Source organism: Pseudorca crassidens, chromosome 7 (assembly GCF_039906515.1).
Source record: "Pseudorca crassidens isolate mPseCra1 chromosome 7, mPseCra1.hap1, whole genome shotgun sequence".
Lineage (NCBI taxonomy): Eukaryota > Metazoa > Chordata > Mammalia > Artiodactyla > Delphinidae > Pseudorca > Pseudorca crassidens.
In genome coordinates, this window is record NC_090302.1 from 4,404,668 (window position 1) to 4,423,744 (window position 19,077).

Consider the following 19,077-nt stretch of genomic DNA (forward strand, 5'->3'; position numbering starts at 1 on the left):
ATAGCCTGTTACCAAAGAAATCTCTAAACCACCAATATATTCATTCATTCATTCTCTCATATATTCACTCATTCATTTATTCAAGAGACATTGTAGAGTGCCCCTGATGTGCCAAATACTGGCTAAGACCTTGAAATAAGGAAATGAAAAAGACACCGTCCTTGCCCTAGATTCACTCACAAGTCACTGCAGATAGAGAGACATAAAAAGGGACAATTTCAGTAAAGTGATAGAGGCACACACAAAGTGCTGGCAGATAAAGAAGCACTTTCCAGGAGAAACTTCTTAAACTAAGTCTTAAAGAAAGTGTAGGAACAAGCCAGGTGTACAGTGAACAGGCAGAGCATAGAAAGGTAAGGTGGCATGAGAACGCGTGCAGATGGGGACATGCGGGGAGCTGTGGATAGGGATAATCAAAGACAAGCCCAGATGGTATGCAGAAACTTACCAAATCATCAGACACTTACCAAAAGACAGACATTTGCCCACAAGAAGCAAACCCATGCCCTTTCCCCCACACTCCTCACACCTCCTTCTCTCTCATCCCCATATACTCATATGTCCCCGCATCACCAAGTCCTGCCAAATCCGCCTCCCAAATTTCCCTCCAATTTGCTCATTTGTCTCCATCTCCTCCATCCTCATTCGAGGGTTTTCCCTCACCTGCATTACTTCACAAGCCCCTTAATGTATCTCCCTGTGGCCATCCTGGTGCTCTGCAATCCACTCTCCACTCTGTAGCCAGAAGGGTCTTTCCAATGCCAATCTGACATGTCCCTCTACCTCCAGTCCTGATCCCTGCTTCACAGCCTTCACTGGCTCCCCATGACTCGGGCTAAAAGTCAAACTCTTTAACTGGCCTCCAACAAGGCCCTGCGTGATCCAGTCTCAGACAGACCCACTTCTTTGCCTCTTACCTTTCTCTCCTATCCCCATGCTCCAGCTGCGCCAGCCTTCTTTCAGTGCCTGAACCCCCAAACTCTCTCCCACCACAGGCTCTTTGCACATGCTCTTCTCAGTGCCTGGAATGCCTTTGTCCTTCCCCTCCATTTCCCCCCACCAGACACACACACACACACACACACACACACACACATATTGCTTCCCCGGTTAATTAAAATCTCAGCTCAATTTTCACTTCCTCCAAGAAGTCTTCCCTGACCCTCTCCAGTCACGTGAAGTCTCCCAGTTAGATGCACCATGACCTTTGTCTTCGTTCTTATCGCAGTTGCAATCTTAACATTTATTTGTGATTCTTGGATTAACGCTCATCTCCCAATTAGACTGTAACATTCCACAAGGGCGATGACCATGTCAAATTTTGCTCATCAATGTCTCTCTAATGTCTAATCCAGTGCCTGGCACATGGAGTGGAAATTCAGTAAAGTATCTGTTGACTAAAACCATGGAGAGATGGATGGATGGATGGATGGATGGCTGGATGGATGGAAGGATGGATGGAAGGATGGATGAATATCTCTGCAGAAGATAAAAAGAAGTGTGTTGGAGAGTCTGCCTTGTAAGGAGTTTCTTACAGATGGTTAGTGATCCACTTTAGTTGTGCCTGAGGGTTAGATACCAATAACAAGGCAAAAGTGCCATAGATGGCACAAGATTTTATGTGAGTGTCTGTCCTATGAGTGGCCCACACCACACCAGAGAGGAGACCACAGAGCTCTAAGTGCTTGCCATGCCCACAGCCTTCACCAAGATGGCAGCCTCAAGTTCAGCACAAAGGACGCCGCTCTACTGATGGCCTTATTAGCCTTAGCACAACTGATGGACCAGAGACTAGAACCCAAGCCCAAAGCGGTCACATGTTGAAGTCCTACCCCCAGGACCTCAGAATGTGCCCGGATTTGACCACAGGGTCATTGCAAAGGTAATTTGTTAAGATGAGGTCATAATGAACCTACAGTGGGCCCCTAATCCAAAATGACTGATGCCCTTATAAAAAGGGGAAATTTGGGGACTTCCCTGGTGGTCTAGTGGTTCGGACTCGGCACTTTCATTGCCATGGGCCTGGGTTCGATCCCTGGTTGGGGAACTAAGATCCCACAAGCCACGGGGTGTGGCCAAAAAAAAGGGGGTGGGAATTTGGACATAGACACATATCCAGGGAGAATGCCATGTGGACATAGAGATGGCCTCCTTCAAGCCAAAGGGAGAGGCCTGCAACAGATCCTTCTCTCAGGCCCTCAGAAGGAACCAGCCTTGCCAACACCTTGATCTTGGACTTCCAGCCTCCCAACTGTGAGGCAATAAACTTCTGCTTTTAAGCCACCCAGGTAGCGGTCATTTTTTACCCTATCGGCCGTGGCCAAGCAAAGTAGAGGGCAAGATCACTAGACCCAAGAATGACCAGAGAGGGCTTCCCTGGTGGCACAGTGGCTGAGAGTCCGCCTGCCGATGCAGGGGACACGGGTTCGTGCCCCGGTCCGGGAAGATTCCACATGCCGCGGAGCGGCTGGGCCCGTGAGCCATGGCCGCTGAGCCTGCGCGTCCGGAGCCTGTGCTCCGCAACGGGAGAGGCCACAACGGTGAGAGGCCCGCGTACCGCAAAAAAAAAAAAAAAGAATGACCAGAGCGGTAGCGATGGGGCAGGTGGAGTTGGGCTGGGCACCACAGCAAAGGGCAAAGGGGTCAGAAAAGCAGAGCTTCACTTTGGGAGGGAAGCAGTGAATAGGCTGGAAGGGGAATCCCATCTCATCTCAGGAAAGAAAAACGTCTTACACCCACATGGAAGAATCAGGGCTTCTTGTGCTGTGAGGAAGTCAGTCCTGAGTTGCCCAGACCTGGCTGAGGCTGGCCCACGTGTGTCTTAAAACGAACTCTCCCCAGCTTGGCAGTAACTCCACTGCAGGCTTTTTGTATTGATAAACTCATTATATTGCTAGGCAGTGTCTTCCTCATACTTAGCTTAATAACCACGTAATGATCACCTTGGCTGATTTAGATGATGTCATTTTATGAAATTATGGTTTAGATCCATCTTCTCCTTCCCCTTTCCCTCTGCCCTCCCTGAATTATTCCTGAGGAAGAAACCAATTAATAGTAGCTTGACTCCTGTAATGCAGCCTGCTGTACAATACAGCAATGCCTAATGGAGTTTTAATTTCCCCACGGTGAGTCAATATTTGTTTTAAGAAAGAAAAATGTCACCATAAACCACTGTCCCAAATGAATTTGGTAGCACAGAGGGTGAGAGAGACTTCTTTAGGTAAACAGTGAAGGAGACTGGATTTGGGGTTGCAGGGGCTTGTCTTCACAAACAGGGCTGCTTATGGTTTCTGCTTCCTCCTTCAGACAAGGGTGCTTATTAAAGATTTTGCTTTGCAAATGCAGATAACTGTCAGAGGCTCACCCACTGTTTAAAGGGTCTGAAACAAAGTCATTATAATGTAGAAGAGGAACGATTTATTCCGGCCTATTAATAACTTGTGGGGAGCAGGGAGGGAAACATAACACGAGGCATCCCTGTGTGAAGACATCATGGGTGTTCCTTATTTCCCCCAACTAGGGTTGCATGCGGAAACCAGATCCTACTTTTTAAACAACGGATTAGACTCTTCGGGACCGTGCGAGGAAATAGAGCTCTGCAATGCCCTCTCTCATAATAAGTCTGGCCAAAAATGATGTCGCTCATCCTGTTGAAAGATAGTTTCATTTCCTCCTCAAAATTGGTATGAAAAATTTGCCTTGCCAAATGAACACTGTATACTGAACTTGTCAAATCCTTTCTCCTGACACAAATAAAAGATAACATTGGGTGGCAGCATGTAAAACAGCTCTGACAAGATAGCAAAGGGAGACAAAGAAATATACATATTTTGATTCTCTCTGTTTTAGAAGCTGGTAGCGGGGGGGAGGCGGCCAGCAGCCGAATGGCTGGCCAGCTTTGGATGCTTCAGGTAACAATTGAACAAGTCACTTTCATGTCGATTTTCAATGGTATAATGACCCTGTTTCCAATTAGCCAAAACATGACAAAAACCTCAACTTTTGTAGTGGCACAGACTGCCAGGGAGAAGACGAACTGAGTGACAACACTCCTCATTCAAAAGTTCACGGGGGAACCTCGCGGCTGTAATTACGAGTTCTAACGCAGTGGGATATTTATTCCTGGTGTGTTTAAAAATAAATAAGGTAAATGATCACCCTTTCATTAGATCTGTACTCATATCACATAAGTGTCTTTTTTTTCCTATTAAAATTGTTGATTGAAGGCCGTTAGCTGTTTATCAGCTCGAAATTACATTTCTGCTCTCTTAGGGGCTGCCGCCATTCAAAATCACAGTCAGCGCCTAGTTAGTAACAAGAAAAGACTCCTAAAACTGCAATTTCAGGGGAAAAAAAAAACACGAGCAAGAAACCCAGATTGCACCTTCATGTCCCCAAAGGCATCACGCTTCTTTGTTCTGCTAAGAAAAATTAACCTCAATCTCAGCTCCGGGTCCCTAGATTGATTATCATAGTCATTTAAATACTGTAATCTCATTTTCAGCATTGGGATAAGGGGAGGGGGTGAAAGAAGCCCTGGGAGGGGGGGAGGGGTGCGAGGCTGGAGAGAGAAAGAGAGCGAGCTGGGGAGGAGAGGGGAAAACAGAATAAATTATCTGACAAAGGGAAGCGGGCCTTTCTGCTCACAGAGTCTGTTTTGGATCCTTCCACTTGATTGGAAAAGTTGATGAAGTTTAAATGAAGCAGAATTAGAACCTCAGGCCACTGAGTATTGACGGGGGGGTACGGGAGAATGTGCAATTCAATAGCCCCGGTTTCAGCAGAAAACAAGGGAAAGGCCTAAATGGCATAATCTTCAATCGAATCTAACATCCACACGGACAAGGCAGGGTAATGAGTTAGGCCAGATTAGGCCTGTTGGTTAAAGAAATTAATCCCTCCTGCCGCCTGCCCAAGCCAGGCTTTGATGCCCATTGTGTGGGCCCCTGTCCCAGTCTATCTAAATGCTAACGAACTGCGGGGGTAAGCAGGACTGTGCTTTTCTTTGCTGGCGCTAATCTGATAACAATTTGCTCCCTCTGATTAGGGGGGCGGGGAGGGGACGGGCGATGGGTGGGAGAGGAGGAGGGGACACCTTCCCTTTGAAAGGGGGAGGCCATTCTGATCAGCCTGGTTGGAGGTTTCACCCCTCACCCCCAGCCAGCCAGCCTGGCTCCTGGCCGGCCAGCAGACACACATGTACAGCATAACCTAAACTCCAGGATTCTGTAGGAAGCCAAGTGTCCATGCTCCTTTTCTCCGTATGCCTTGTCTCTTCTTGAGACAGTATGTGGTGACACAAAAGTGCAAGCCTTACCTTAAGCCACGCTGACCCGCTGCCAGCATCCCTCCCTACCACACTTCTTCGCCTTCAGCCTTTCCCTCCAAACACACCCAAGTTCTCAGCATCCAGTTTCTCACCTTGTCTGGTCATTTTCTACATCTAAAATGACCTGCTTCCTCCTCTCAGGCCCGCCGAGTCCTGCTTGGTCGTCCAGCAATTCCACCAGGCTTTTTTGGACCTCTCCAGGCCACGGACCCTCTTCCTGTTTTGTATGTCTTGTATGTTATAGCCTTAGAGAAACAGCAACTTCTAGGGGTGTGTGTGTGTGTGTGTGTGTGTGTGTGCACTCCTGGTGTGGCATATGTGCCCAACTGTGTAATCTCCTTGAGAACAGAAAGTACACCTCTGGATGAAGTTAACTCTTTAGATAGATGGAGATGGAGACGGACCAGACTCTCCTCTCCCATCAGGACAAAGGAGTCTCTGGGGTGATGGACAGTGTGGCATAACGTGTAAGGACCATGACAAGCTGTGGACTCATACCAGCCACAGTCCAAGCCCCCACTCTGCTATTTGCCCTCTGTGTGACCTTGGGCATGTTATGAGTCTTTCTGAGCTCCGACCTTGCCTAGTTGAGATCATATATGTAAAAGTCTGGCACTTAGCAGGTATTCAGCAATGGGAACTGTTGGTGTCACCAAGTTCTTTTGATTTGCACAGTGGTTAGGACCTCAGGCTGCAGAGTCCCAGACCTGGCTTGAAGCCTGGCTCCTCCACACACATGCTGGACGACTGTGGGCAAGTTGTGTAGCTTCTCTAAGCCTCAGTTTCCCCATCTGTAAAATGGGAATGACAGCAATCCTGCCTTTTAGGGTTGCGGCAGAGGTTTAAGGGAGGTGATGCCTAAGAAGGGCCAGCACAGTGCCTGGCACATAGTGGGCTCCACGAAGGGCAGCTGCTGTCGGCTGGCACAGAGAGGGTATCAGCTGGCCAAATGGGTCACCAGCCAGGAGCTTCCTGGAAACCCAGACTCCAGGCCTCAGCCTCCAGGCACCCTCCCACTCCGGGAGAAGTCAGGCCCGCGAGCATCCTGCCAGGAGATCCTGGGAGGATCTGCCGCCAGGAGCACGCGGCTGCCTAAGGAAAGATGGGGCTTTCAGAAGCCCCAGGCAGATGCTTTTAGAAGGGAAGTTTCTGAAAGACTTGCTTAAACCTCCGAATTTATGCCCACTGGGTGCCTAGAGAGAGAGCAAAATCTTGAGTGACAATTTATAAAGGTTTTGAAGGCAGGCACGAAGCCCGGCACCTGGTCCTAAGGGATCCTTCGGAATCACCTCAGCAGGCTCCCTCAAACGACTTGGGGAAAATTCAGAGCATGACAGACCAGGGGCTTGTTTAACTTGCGGAAAGTAAACACATCGCAGCCACTAACCCCAAACCATCGCGCTGCTCGTCCCGCCCACGGTGCTCCAAACACGCAGCCTGGTGGGAGACCAGGATGCAGCAAACGTGTCTGTCCCAGCACGGCAGGGCTCTTGGTGATTCCTTCAGTCAACCCGCAGCATCCTGCAGCCAGGAGTGGGTACCTTGGTCCCCATCAACGCTGGGAGGGAGGGGCTGGCACTTAGACCTACTGTTGATTTCTGGACTTGTCTCCCAGCCCTCTGTTCTCTGTCTTGTTTATCCTACTTGCTCTGGCCCCTGCAGCTCTCAGATCCAACTGGGAGCCCCGCTGGACCTGGCTTCACTCTCTGCCCAGCCTCCTCTCAGCATCTGCCTCCCCTGATGCTTCACTGCAGCCTCCTGAATTCCAAGTTCCTCCTTGCCTTGGAGGCACAAAACCTTTTATTTTGCCTAGAACAGTCTCTATCTACCGCCCATCCAAACACAGACAAACACATACATTCCCACCACCATGCCATAACTGACCACTCTATTCAACCCAGGAGGTTGGGCTGAGATGTCACATCCTTGGACTTGAACTTGCATAGCCTCCTGGCACCGCAGCTGCCTCCACAGTGCTTAACCCTAGGGAAGAGGTAGTTGCCCTATTGTCTGTCTTCACCGGGCTTTGAGCTGCCTGCAGGCAGGAACTCAGGCTCTCTTGCCCACAGAGGTCTCCTCAGGCCCAGCACGCTGCCTGGCACCTAATAGCCCCTCGAAAAACATTTTGCAAAGGGTCGAATAAGCAAATGAAGGGGAGGCTCCCAGCAGTTCTCAGGGAGAAAGCCATTCAGATGCGCAGAAATCAAGGCTTTGGGACATTCCAGGGACTCACTCAAGGTTTCAGAGCCAATAAGAGTGTGCAGGAGACTGGGAGCTCATGACTGTGGTCATGGGGCCTGGAGTGTCTGGTCCAGGGGAAGTGTGCAGTGCTGAACGCATGAATGAATGAATGCATGAATAGATGATGGAAGGATGGATGGATGGATGACACACAGCCTAGAGAGGAACTGAGGCCTCTCAAATCTGGCGATCCAGTGCATTTTCCCCCTCCCACCTCCCCCTGAATATCCTTTTTCCTAGAAAGCTTCTTCTCCCCCGGTCAAAAGTTGATTTACCCTGAAGCTAATGAAGCTTAGGCTTCAGGGCCCCTCTTTGTACCGGGCCCCTTCCAAGGCCTTGGACTTCATTTCCAACTCATTTTAAATTTTGTACTCTGTTTCTTTTTTATTTGTTTGTTTGTTTGTTTGTTTTTGGCCGCACCATGCGGCTTGCAGGATCTTAGTTCCCTAACCAGAGATTGAACTAGGGCCCCAGCAGTAGCAGTGAGAGCCCTAACCACTGGTCCACCAGGGGAGTTCCCTGTACTCTGTTTCTTAAAAAGAGATCCCTGAATTGATAAGCTACAGGCCACACAATACCTGCCTCCACCTCTGCTCCCACCTCACCTGACTCATCTTGGTGTCAAGATTCAGCTCTAGTCATCCAGTCTAGGAGACCTTCCCTCGCCTCCCCCCAACCAGGCACAGCTGCCCTCAAGCGCTGAGCACGAATCCCATCCAGATGGCCGTCACCACAACTGTACCACTTTACTGTTTGTTTCGATGCCTGTTTCTGTCTACGAGATTGTAAGCTCTTTGAGGGCAAAGCCTATACCCAGATTGGTCTACCCCCGTATCCTTGGTGCCAAGCTCTGTGTCTCGTACACAAGCAGTTAATTCTGTTAATTCAAGCAGTGAGTGAATGCGTCTGCCACTGCTTTCCTCACAGAATCCTAGAGTTGTCTGTTCTTGTCCATTTCAGACCTTTGCTCAGGCCAGCCCCTCCCCTGGAGCCCCTCCTCTCCTTTCCAGCCACTGGAATCCAACCCACCCTGCAGCCCCAGCTCAGGTGCACAAGCTGCCCTGGGTGCTCCAACGCTGCTCCCACCTTCACTCCCAAATAGGCCTCTCAGCACCTCTCCTTCTGCCTTTGATAACTTTTATTAGTGGTTTTAATGTGCAAAGTCTGGTTCTTCCATAAACTCCTTGGAAACCAATTCTTAAACCTCTTGCGTTTCCACCAGCGCCTTGTGCATTATAGGTGTGTGATAAATATTTGCTCATTGACTGAGGGGCTCATTAATAGTTTCAAATGCATATCAAACAAGAATTTTAAGTCAGTGTCTCTGTTCTTAAAGATCTCTGGGAGACAGTGGGAAAATGTGAATGGAATTCCTAACGGGAACATTAAAATGGCATTTTAGTGTGGCAATATGGCCAGACTGACTAGTGTCCAGCAAAATTGACCCCAAAAGTTGCCAGAAAATTTTCCAGTTCCCTCAACTGCAATGCTATGGCCACAAGGTCGCCTCTCTCCTGTCTTTTGGGGCGCCCCCATCTTTGCAGGAGGCCGTGGCCTCTGAGCTTCAGCTAGCTGGGGCTTTTTCTCTGCTGTGGCGAGGCAGCTTGGATGCTGTGCCATTGGTCCCAAATGGCCAGCCACCTGGCAGTGATGTGGCCTTTCACTAATGTTGTACCTTGAAATCAAAGCGCTTCTGATTCTCCACTTTCATTCCTCTGGACAAAACACAAAAGATTTTGATCCACACAAAGAAATTTATCTTGTTCGCTTCTGTGTTCATTGGTCCCCCCCAATATGTATTGTTTGGTTCATATAAAAGATCAAAAAACCCCTCTTTCTAGCTCATTATGTGTTCTCTACAATGCTCTTGGTGAGCTATTCTCCCCCTGTGTGCCCTTCATGTTGACCTTTCTGCTCATTGACCCACATCAGTCAGTTTCTTGACCGAACCCTGATGTGCCTTTAAATTATTGGGTGGAAAAATACAGCTGTTTTCTTTATAAAGCACATTGACTTGCTTCTCTGAAATGCTGTACTTCGTTCCACAACGAGAGTGTAAGGGCTGGGCTGGGACTCTGGTCCACCGTGAGCTTAATTTTTGCTGGACCAAATCAATTCCGTTTTAAATCCTAAATGAGTTCATGCTGAGAAAAACACAACCAAAGCAAGCCCTTGGAAGGTAATGCGCCAGGGAAACAAAGCTTGTGCGGTGGTCAGTGATTACTCAACAAACCAGCCCCTACGCTAATCAGTTTATCTCTTGAATTATAGAGCCTCACTCTGTGGATTGCTAGAAATGCTTTCTATTTTTTTAAACTCCAACGTGGGTGAGGCTGGAGACAGATAAGCCCTGACAGAAACCAGCAAATGTATGGAACCTGGAACTAAGGAAAAGGAAACGGATTCAAAAGGGGGAACTTAAGATGGCCATAAGAGGTCCAGTGGTTAGGACTCCATGCTTCCACTGCGGGGGGCCTGGGTTCAATCCCTGGTCGAAGAACTAAGATCCCGCAAGACGGATGGCACGCCAATAAATAAATAAAATTTTTTTAATTAAAAAAATAAAATGGCCATAGAACGAATGGAGTCAGGGGACGGAAGCAAACAATGGATAGAGAAGCAATTAAACTAAACCATCTCATTTCTATAATCTTTGTATTACATTCAAGAGATCCTGGACTGTGGATGAACTAATAATGAATTCTCCACATGTTGATGTTTTTCTGGTCCAGCGTTTCTCAGCCTTAGCACTATTGGCATTTGGGGAGATGATTCTCTTTTGCGGGGCGGGTGCAGGCATCCTGTGCATTGTTGGATGGCATCCTTGGCTTCTACCCACTAGATGCTGGTAGCAGCCCCCTTCCCGGCTGTGATAACCAAAAGCATCTCCTGACATGGCCAGATGTTCCCTGGGGAGCAAAACTGCTCCCCCGCCCCAGTTGAGGACCACTGGTCTACTTCCAGAATGTCATAATCTCTTCCATAAGATAGTGTCATATTTAAATCAGTCTTCATTACATCCTTGAGAAGTAAACAAGGTAGTTATTAGCACCCATACTTCACAAATGAGGAAACAGGCTTGGACATTAAGCCACTTGACCAGGAACCCTCAAGAGAGCTAGAAACCGAATTGTTTTCACCCTTAGCCAGGGCGAGCCCACCTGCTTCAGGGCACACAGTTTCAGGAAGCATGAGATGGGGTGGGCAACAGTAATTTTCAACAAGAGCACAAAGTGGAAAAAGATAAGCCCTTGAGTGGATTCGTCTCATGATACATTTATAAGTTCAGATTTAAGACATTTACCTAAAGTCGATTGATGAGAATACGGTTGTCTTGAGGAACGGAAGTGTTAGAAGCAGGATAATGGAAAAAAACAAAAGTGCCCACGTATTAAGTGCCCTCCTGGGCCTGGCACACCTGTGTCATCTCATGGAACCCTCACAACTCCCCCATGGCTGGTGCCAACTGTAACAGCCCATTTTACAGAGAGGAAACTGAGGCTCAAAGGTAAATAACCTCACACGTGGCACAGCAAGAAAGCGGCTGAGACAGAACGTGCCCTGGGATCTGCCTGGCTCCATGGCCTGACATCTACACCGCCTTTGTCTCCAGTCTGGTGGCTGCAGTTTTACATCTGCCTGGGCTACCAACTTATTTTTTTTAATTAATTCTTATTGGAGTATAGTTGCTTTACAATGTTGTGTTAGTTTCTACTGTACAGCAAAATAAATCAGCTACACATATACATATATCCCCTCTGTTTTGGATTTCCTTCCCATTTAGGTCACCGCAGTGCATTAAGCAGAGTTCCCTGTGCTATCCAACTCATTGCTGTATCTTTTGTGGTGGTATGAAAACACCAGCTGCAGCCTGGAATTGTTTTCACAGTCCTCGTTTACACGGATTCAGGAGCTTGAAAGGAGAGTCAAGGGGCGATTTCATTTAAAGCTGAATGTTATCAACAACCAACAAATGCTCACATCCTGTTTTTGTTTTTTTAACAAGTACGAAAGTCAGACAAGAAGCACCCAACACTTACAGTATATGCTAAAACCAACCAAAATGTAGTACGATTGCGACTGTGCCTTTGTTTCTTTTTGCCCAGCCAGCCAGAGGGTCCTGGAGCGATGGCCCAGCAGATGTGTCTGAGGTTTAACAGAGCCCGGTTCCCAGGGCCACAGCAATCACTCTGCACACTGGCCTCCAGAAACGGATTTACCTAGCCTAGAAGTCCAGCAGGGTCCGAGCTTGGTTCCAATCCTCCTGGTCTGTGACACATTCACTGCAGGACCAGCACAAACACAGAACCAACGCCCCAAAATGAACCAATTCAAATCATTGCTAACAAGCTGGTGGTCTCCACCGTTAGCATTTCATATAGAACACTTTTAATCGTGTTTCCTTCCCATTATACTTTTTAAACAGTTAAAGATGCATTTTCTTAACAAGCAGTTTGAATCAGACACTTTACGAGAACTCTGATGCTTCTAGAGACAGGTGAATGACTTGAAAACCACTGAAATTAGAAATAGGGGTTTGGGGCTTCCCTGGTGGTGCAGTAGTTAAGAATCCGCCTGCCAACACAGGGGACACAGATTTGAGTCCTGTTCCGGGAAGATCCCACATGCCTCAAAGCAACTAAGCCCGTGCACCACAACTACCGAGCCCGCATGCCACAACTACTGAAGCCCACGCACCTAGAGCCCGTGCTCTGCAACAAGAGAAGCCACCGCAATGAGAAGCCTGTGCACTGCAACGAAGAGCAGCCCCGGCTTGCCGCAACTAGAGAAAGCCCGCGCGCGGCAACAAAGACCCAACGCAGCCAAAAATAAATAAATAAATAAAATTTTAAAAAAAGAAATAGGGGGTTGAAATTTTGTCCACAGGACCAGTCGTAAATCAAGAAAACTTTGTCTTTCAAATACAGGAAAAGTGGCCTAAATTCTACTATGAGCAGCCCTTGAGCCTGGAAGATTCTGGAAGGTGCTGGAAGCCACTGCTGACCTGTTCATCCAGGACTCAGAATCCTTCCTGGAGGAACGGCCTTCCCGCCACTGATCTGAGAGGAGTGTTCAGAAGGGGGCTGAGCTCATCCCCCAGGAACCCGCATTCTGAGGTCTTCATTAACGTTTCAAAGCCAAAGCCCCCCTTTTTTAGAGGGACAAAGAGGAAGGCGGGCCCCTCCTCCAGCAGATCTGTCCCACCCACCCACTCCGGGTAGTGGTAAAAAGCCTGGGCGGGAGCAGGTCTCCTTTCTGAACCGACCACAGGGCTGGGCACTGCTGCAGCCCCTGCTTGCTCGCCCTTGCTCACCGGAGGATGTGCCTGGGTGCCAGGAAGCTGGAAGCTTTGATTTAAAAAGAAGAAAAAACAAAAAAAGGACAGAGAGAGAAAGAGTTGCAGGGATCGACAACCCTGTAGCTTTCCCTAGAAAAATGAAAGCTGCCCACCAGCCTGCCGAGACTGGGTCCTTAAGATGGGCAGCTCAGTTTCAGCCCCCTTTCCTTGTGTTTTACTTTCTCCAGTTACATTGTAAATTGAACGAAAAAGGATCTGAGCAATCAAAGGCATATTCTCTGCAATACATAGCGGAATATAACATTTTCCCATTTCACTCAAACATGATAAAAATACTGACCTACGCTGGGCTGTGTGCCCGACGGTGTGTTTGTCTGCCCGCCTTCTTTGCATTTGTGTCTACCTGCGTGCCGATGTTCACCAGCATCAATGTTTATTAGAGATGTTAGGCTCTTAGTGTGGCTGAGTGTGGTTGCCTAATTTTGTAGAGCATCCAATTTGGACACACTGGCTCTAAATAAATGCTTCCCCGTGATGACGATGATAAGGATCCCAGCAGCGGCGCTGAGTCTTAGGAAACAGAACTCGGGTTGGGGTGAAAATCTATGAACGCTTAGGATCTAAGGAGGGTTGAGTCATCTGGTCCTGGAGGGCTGAGTTTCTCCTAATCTCCACCCCTGATCAGAATCTACCTTTTCACCCTTCAAGGTCCAGTTTCAGGACTGTTCCTTTATAAAGCCTTCTGAGTCGTGCTCAGGGCTTCCTCCCCCCAAATCTGAACCTTTCCGGGTAGTGCAGAAACTTGAAACTTACAGGGGGGTGACCCATGACATTGCTTGTCTTATTATCTGTGTGTGTGTGTGTGTGTGTGTGTGTGTGCGTGCGCACGCGCGTGCACAATAGTAAGAGCTAATGTTTCCTGAGAGCTTTCTTGGATGCAGGGGCTATGCTAAGCAATATATATGTCATACATATGAAATACATATATATAATGATATATATAGATATTCTGTCTCTCCAGCTAAATAATTAACTCCTTATGGGCAAGAGCTAAGTTCTGAACTTGTTTCTATGCCCCCAAGAGAGCTTAGGATGGTGCAGAGTACTCAGTGAACATTCAATAAATATTTCTTGGCTGTCAACAAATCCCAAGAAATTAGTAGAGTTCACTCTGGAAGGAATGTTGAGTGAAACAATAATGGAATCGGATTCATCGATGAACATTTTTTTGACTGCCTGATGTACAGGTATAACCAATCTGGGTTGTCATTCATTAACTAATTGTGTATCGCGGCCAAAGAGCATGGGTCTGGAAGTCAGGTGACATAAATCTCATCCCACTTCTGTGACCGGGTCAGGGTAGTGCCTTGGGCGAGTCTCCTCCCCTCTCTGGGTCTTAATAGCCTCAAAAAAGGAATTGGACTAGATGGCTGTAAACCTCCTTCCAACCCCAGAAGGATGTGATTCTATAGCTCTACCTACAAATGCACACGCTTCCTGTTTGTGACATAAAGCCCCACAGAAAAACAAAGTCGGCGAGAAATTATGAAAAACATCGGGTGCCGTGATCATTTGCACCCTCTAAGGATGCTCAATTCAATAAAATCCACCCCTGTACCCAGCCTGCCTCTCCAGGGCGACAGAAGATTCAAGGCTGTCAGTGGAGCAAACCAAACAGTCTCTCCCCATAATTGTATTGACAGGATATCAGCCGAGTTCCGATGGCAGGAAGGGTGCACCCTGACAGGTTCTGTAAAGGAGCCTTGAAGGCTATTGTAGCAGGATCCTCTGTTGAGTCACAGAGTTCTGGGGAAATGAGAATCAAGCAGGGAGAAGCTTGGCTCTTTCTCTATTTAATTTTATTCTTCCCAGAGAGTCACATTTGAAGGAAAACTGGCTAACCACACGACACTTTATACAATAGAATAGATGCCCTTTCTAATGGAAAACATTTACATCTTCTTGTGACCACATTAAAACATGGAGCTGATTCAATCAGCCCCACTCAATAGCCAGTTGGCTTGGTTTTAAATGAGGCAAAGAGTTGTTGAGCTCTTGCTGATACAATATCTGCTTGGATGTCTGAGGTTTTCACTTTTCACTTGGTTACGGTGGCATCTTGCAGACATGTTCTTGAATAACTGATGCGTGTACGTCCCGGTAAATTCCATGGGTGTGAAACAGCAGTGTTGTGTTTGTTCAGGCAGTGTGTCTGCATTTTAAATGAAAAAAAAAAAAACAATCCAGATCCTATTCACTGGAGAAAGCAAATCTGAGCAACAGCCCCCCAACATGGGGGAGTAAATGACTCTTTCTAAGGTGCTATGTTCCCCCAATACAGATGCAACCTTCAGATTCAGACTGAGACAAAACCAAAATAGACTTCAGTCCCAATCATTCTCCTGCAGACACCCCAGGCAGAGGGCACTCCCACCTCTGCTGCACACAATGAGAACTCGCACAGAAACAAGGGTTTGAAAATCTGGGATTGTGAAACTGACATGCCACAGTCAAGAAATCCACAAGCCACGCCTCAACAGAAATTTCAGCGACATATGATTTTTAAAAAGCTTTTTTTAAAGGCTCCACCATCTTGGATACTTTCGATCTTCTTTTCTTGGGAGCCGAAAACCTCAAAGTTTTTTTCGTCATTTAAATTTCCTTTAAAATAGAGGAAGCTTTTTGGAGTGGTAAAAGTAAAGCTGGGCGGGGAGCCAGGGAATGTAGCTTCTACCCCCAGCTCTGCCAGGACCGTGCACAAAAAACCCACCACAGACAGCCTCAGCGTCCCCAGTGTAAGGAGGGGTCTGGAGAAGGTAACAATCAAGGTTACTCCTTGCTCTCAGTGTTTCTGCAGCTTTTCCTTAGGCCAGATTTTAGTAGAAAAACCTGGTAGCGGTGGTCAGTATTGAAATGTGGACATAATCTTAACTGCTACTGAAACTACCTTACGGCCCATCAAGAACTGGAGGGAGGAAAGTAAGAAGGAAAGACCTGCTTTCCTGACAGGAAACAAGCTGGGCACGATCACCAGGGCGCCTCCTGCTGCTTGAGCCGAGTCACCGCTGACGGGGCAGCCCTTCTCTGTGTCTCATGCTCTGAAGACAGAACCCTCGGTGGTGGGTCAGTGTCTCCTGCACATTTTCCAACCCAAAGTTCCAGTTCAGGAATCAGGACTGAATTCATCTGGAAGCTGTTCAGCTAGTGCCATCCGGAGGCCAAATACTGTCCTTCTTGATATGCAGCACGAGCAAAAGGAAAAAAGGGAGGGGAAATTTTTACTTATAGATGTATGTTATACATGTTAAACACATGTATATTGTACATACACATGTGTGTGTATGTGTGCATATATATGTAAAGTGTATGTGTATATACAATATGTATATATCTATGCATATACCTATATGTATGTATGTGTCTCTATGGATATATTATAGCTTGGGGTGGGCATCACACTTAATTCACCATGGAGAATAACTCCATTACGCTGTCCATTTTGTATTTAAGTAGGAAGGAGTTGGTCCACCAGTAACTGCTTGAGTAAGGGCAATGATCAGAGGTGAGGAAATTGATTCTCCCCTTGATCCCAGAGTGGTGAACCCCATCTGTCTGTGCCATCTGTCCTCTGAGAGTGGCTCTTCTCACCTAGAAATAAGTGAAGGACTTTGCTCCACTTTGGGAGGCCTAGGAAGGGGAGGTGTTAGATGGAAGGGTGCCTAGTGTGATAAGCCAGCTTCTCCCAGCTGCTGGCCCAGGAAAGAGTTTGGGTAGGGCAAGAGGAGGGAATCCGTGTTTTCATAGGAGCCAGTTAACTCAGCTAATTCTACCACGATGTTAAGAAAGCCCAGGTTCCCTGTACGAAACAAACAAACAAAAAACTAACAACAACCAAAACCTCTGGGCTCTAAACAGCTCCTGGCGTTCAGATAAATAATTGTTACTGAATCCACGGTTATCACCTGCGCCTTCCACCCCCGGAATCTGGGGAACTGCGCGCATTTTTAAAGGCACACTGCCCTCCAGTGGCGCAAGGTAAAATTGCTCCTGACCAGCTTCCCAAGCGCCAAACTTCAACTTGACCTATCCTGGGGCCCCGGAAAGGCGCGTTGATGCCACGCCAGCGTTGGGTGAACACCAGTCCCGAAACGTAACTAATGTAAGGGAGCGTGCGATCAAAGAGGAGGCGACCTAGTTGGAAACCGCGGCTCCCTCGCTCGTTTGTGCCTGTGGGACCCCTGGGGCAGAGATTCGCGCTTTTTGCCTCTTAGGGTCGTAATTCTGGTTAAGAGTATGATTGGGTGGAAATTAGCGTGTGAAGTGATGCTTCCAAGAGACGTACAGGACACTTGCTACATAACAGCAGCCCAGGCGTGCAGGGGAATCGGGAGAGGCGGCCTGCACCCTGCGAGGGCTGGCAGGTGGTAAGGACGCAGTCTGGGTGCTGCTACCTGTCTGTCACCCTGTGGGTTCACCCTGCGTGAATACATAAGCAAAGAGCCGCCAACTCGCAGGGATTACCTTATGCAATCTTCCCAATCACTCCCTTTAATGAGTGCCATTATCATCCCACTTTGAGGATGAGGAAACTGAGGGTCAGCGAGGCGATGCGGCCTGCCCGTGACCGCCCGGGGGTCCAGGTCTGTCTGGACCAGAGCTGGAGCTCCCAGTGCCAGGCTCGGAGCGGAGCGGTGGGGCCGGGGCAGGACGGGGGGAAACCCCCGGCCGCGTGCGTGCCCAGTGAGGGGACGAGCGCAAGAGGGTGATGGGCGTGGGGACGGCTCACCTTGACGATGAGCGGGTTCTGAAACATGGAATCTCGCACGACCCCCAGCCTCTCGTTCTCCATGCCCGGTTGGATGTCGGCCACGGTCAGGGGCCGCCGCGGGGGTGGGCAGATCTGGCTGACCGTGCGGCGCACCGGCGGCTTCTTCTTCCATCGCGTGGGGTCGTGGCGGGAGGTCCTGGCTTCTGGCATCCTGGGGGTCACGGGGAGTCGGCCAGCCGGCTGGATCCAGCGCGCTTCTCAGGTGGGGGGCCGGTGCGGAACTCCGAGGGGCCCTCTGCCAGTCCCGGGACGCACCACCCGGACGCCGGGGTGGACACCGGACGCCGGGCTCCCTCCGGAGCGAGGCGCCCCCACCTCGCGCAGCCCCCTCGTTGCAAGGAGCAGTAAGACCTACATAAGCCCCTCTGGTTCCTGAGAGCGTCTTCTGGGCGCCGCGCTGCGGATTCGAAAAGGAGAGAAAATCAAGACCACCCCTTGAGGAAGAATGGAACCGTCCGTTTCCATGGCGACAGGACGCCAACGGCACAGGAGCAGGGCTGGTCGATTTACTTTCAGGAAACTTTTTGGCGGCCACCTAAGTGGACGTGTTTCGAGTTTTCTTAAGTAGACCTGAGAAAAACCCAAGAATCACCACTGGGCTGTGTTAAAAGCGACGGAGTTCTAGAAGGCCATTTACACTTGACTTCCAGGTCAAAGACCCACCCCACCCCCCACTCACCACGACCCCTCTCGCCGCCCCTTCCCACTTCTCCCAACGACACACACACACACACACACACACACACACACACACACACACACACACGCACACACACACAGAGCCCGGGGCAGAGCGTTACGTGTTTCAGAATGAAATAGAAATCCACATTCCAAGCCTGATGTTACTGCTAATCCACTGGGTAATCTCAAATTAGTCACCTTTTGGGTCTTCAGTGTTTTCTTCTGTGAAGTGGGTAGGGGGGAAAGTCTAGAGTTGAATGAAATCAATGGTACCCAACTTTGTGCAACAGAATAAAGGGAAGTTGCAAAATACAGATTCACTGAATCAGAATATCTGGAAATGGGATCTGAGAATCTGTATTTTAATCCTTCTTCCCCTTTGGATTTTTTTTTAAGTTCAAAGCTATGGAAACTTTGAAAGAAGAGTACAATGAAAACCCATATAGACTTCACCTAGATTGACTGGTCCTTAGTATTTGCCACGTTTACTTTCTGTGCGTGTGTGTGTGTGAGAACATGCACGCATACACATTGCTAAACCATTTTGAAAAGATCTGCAGACAGTATCATATCTGACCCTAAATACATGTAACTGCCAGGAACAAGGACATCCTCATACAGAACTACAATGCTATTATGTCTATGGATTTTAACGTGATACAATAATGGTGCCTGATATGCAGTCTGTATGCAAAGTTG

General features: G+C 48.4%; 1 protein-coding gene across 1 annotated transcript in view; it reads right to left on the reverse strand.

The window, feature by feature from the left end:
* Nucleotides 1-19,077, reverse strand: part of CFAP77 (cilia and flagella associated protein 77) — a 137,700-nt gene that overhangs the window by 117,217 nt on the left and 1,406 nt on the right. The window contains exon 2 of the mRNA XM_067742872.1: nucleotides 17,656-18,094. Coding sequence (XP_067598973.1) covers nucleotides 17,656-17,847 — 192 coding nt within the window. The 5' untranslated portion in view covers nucleotides 17,848-18,094. The remainder of the gene's footprint in view (nucleotides 1-17,655; nucleotides 18,095-19,077) is intronic.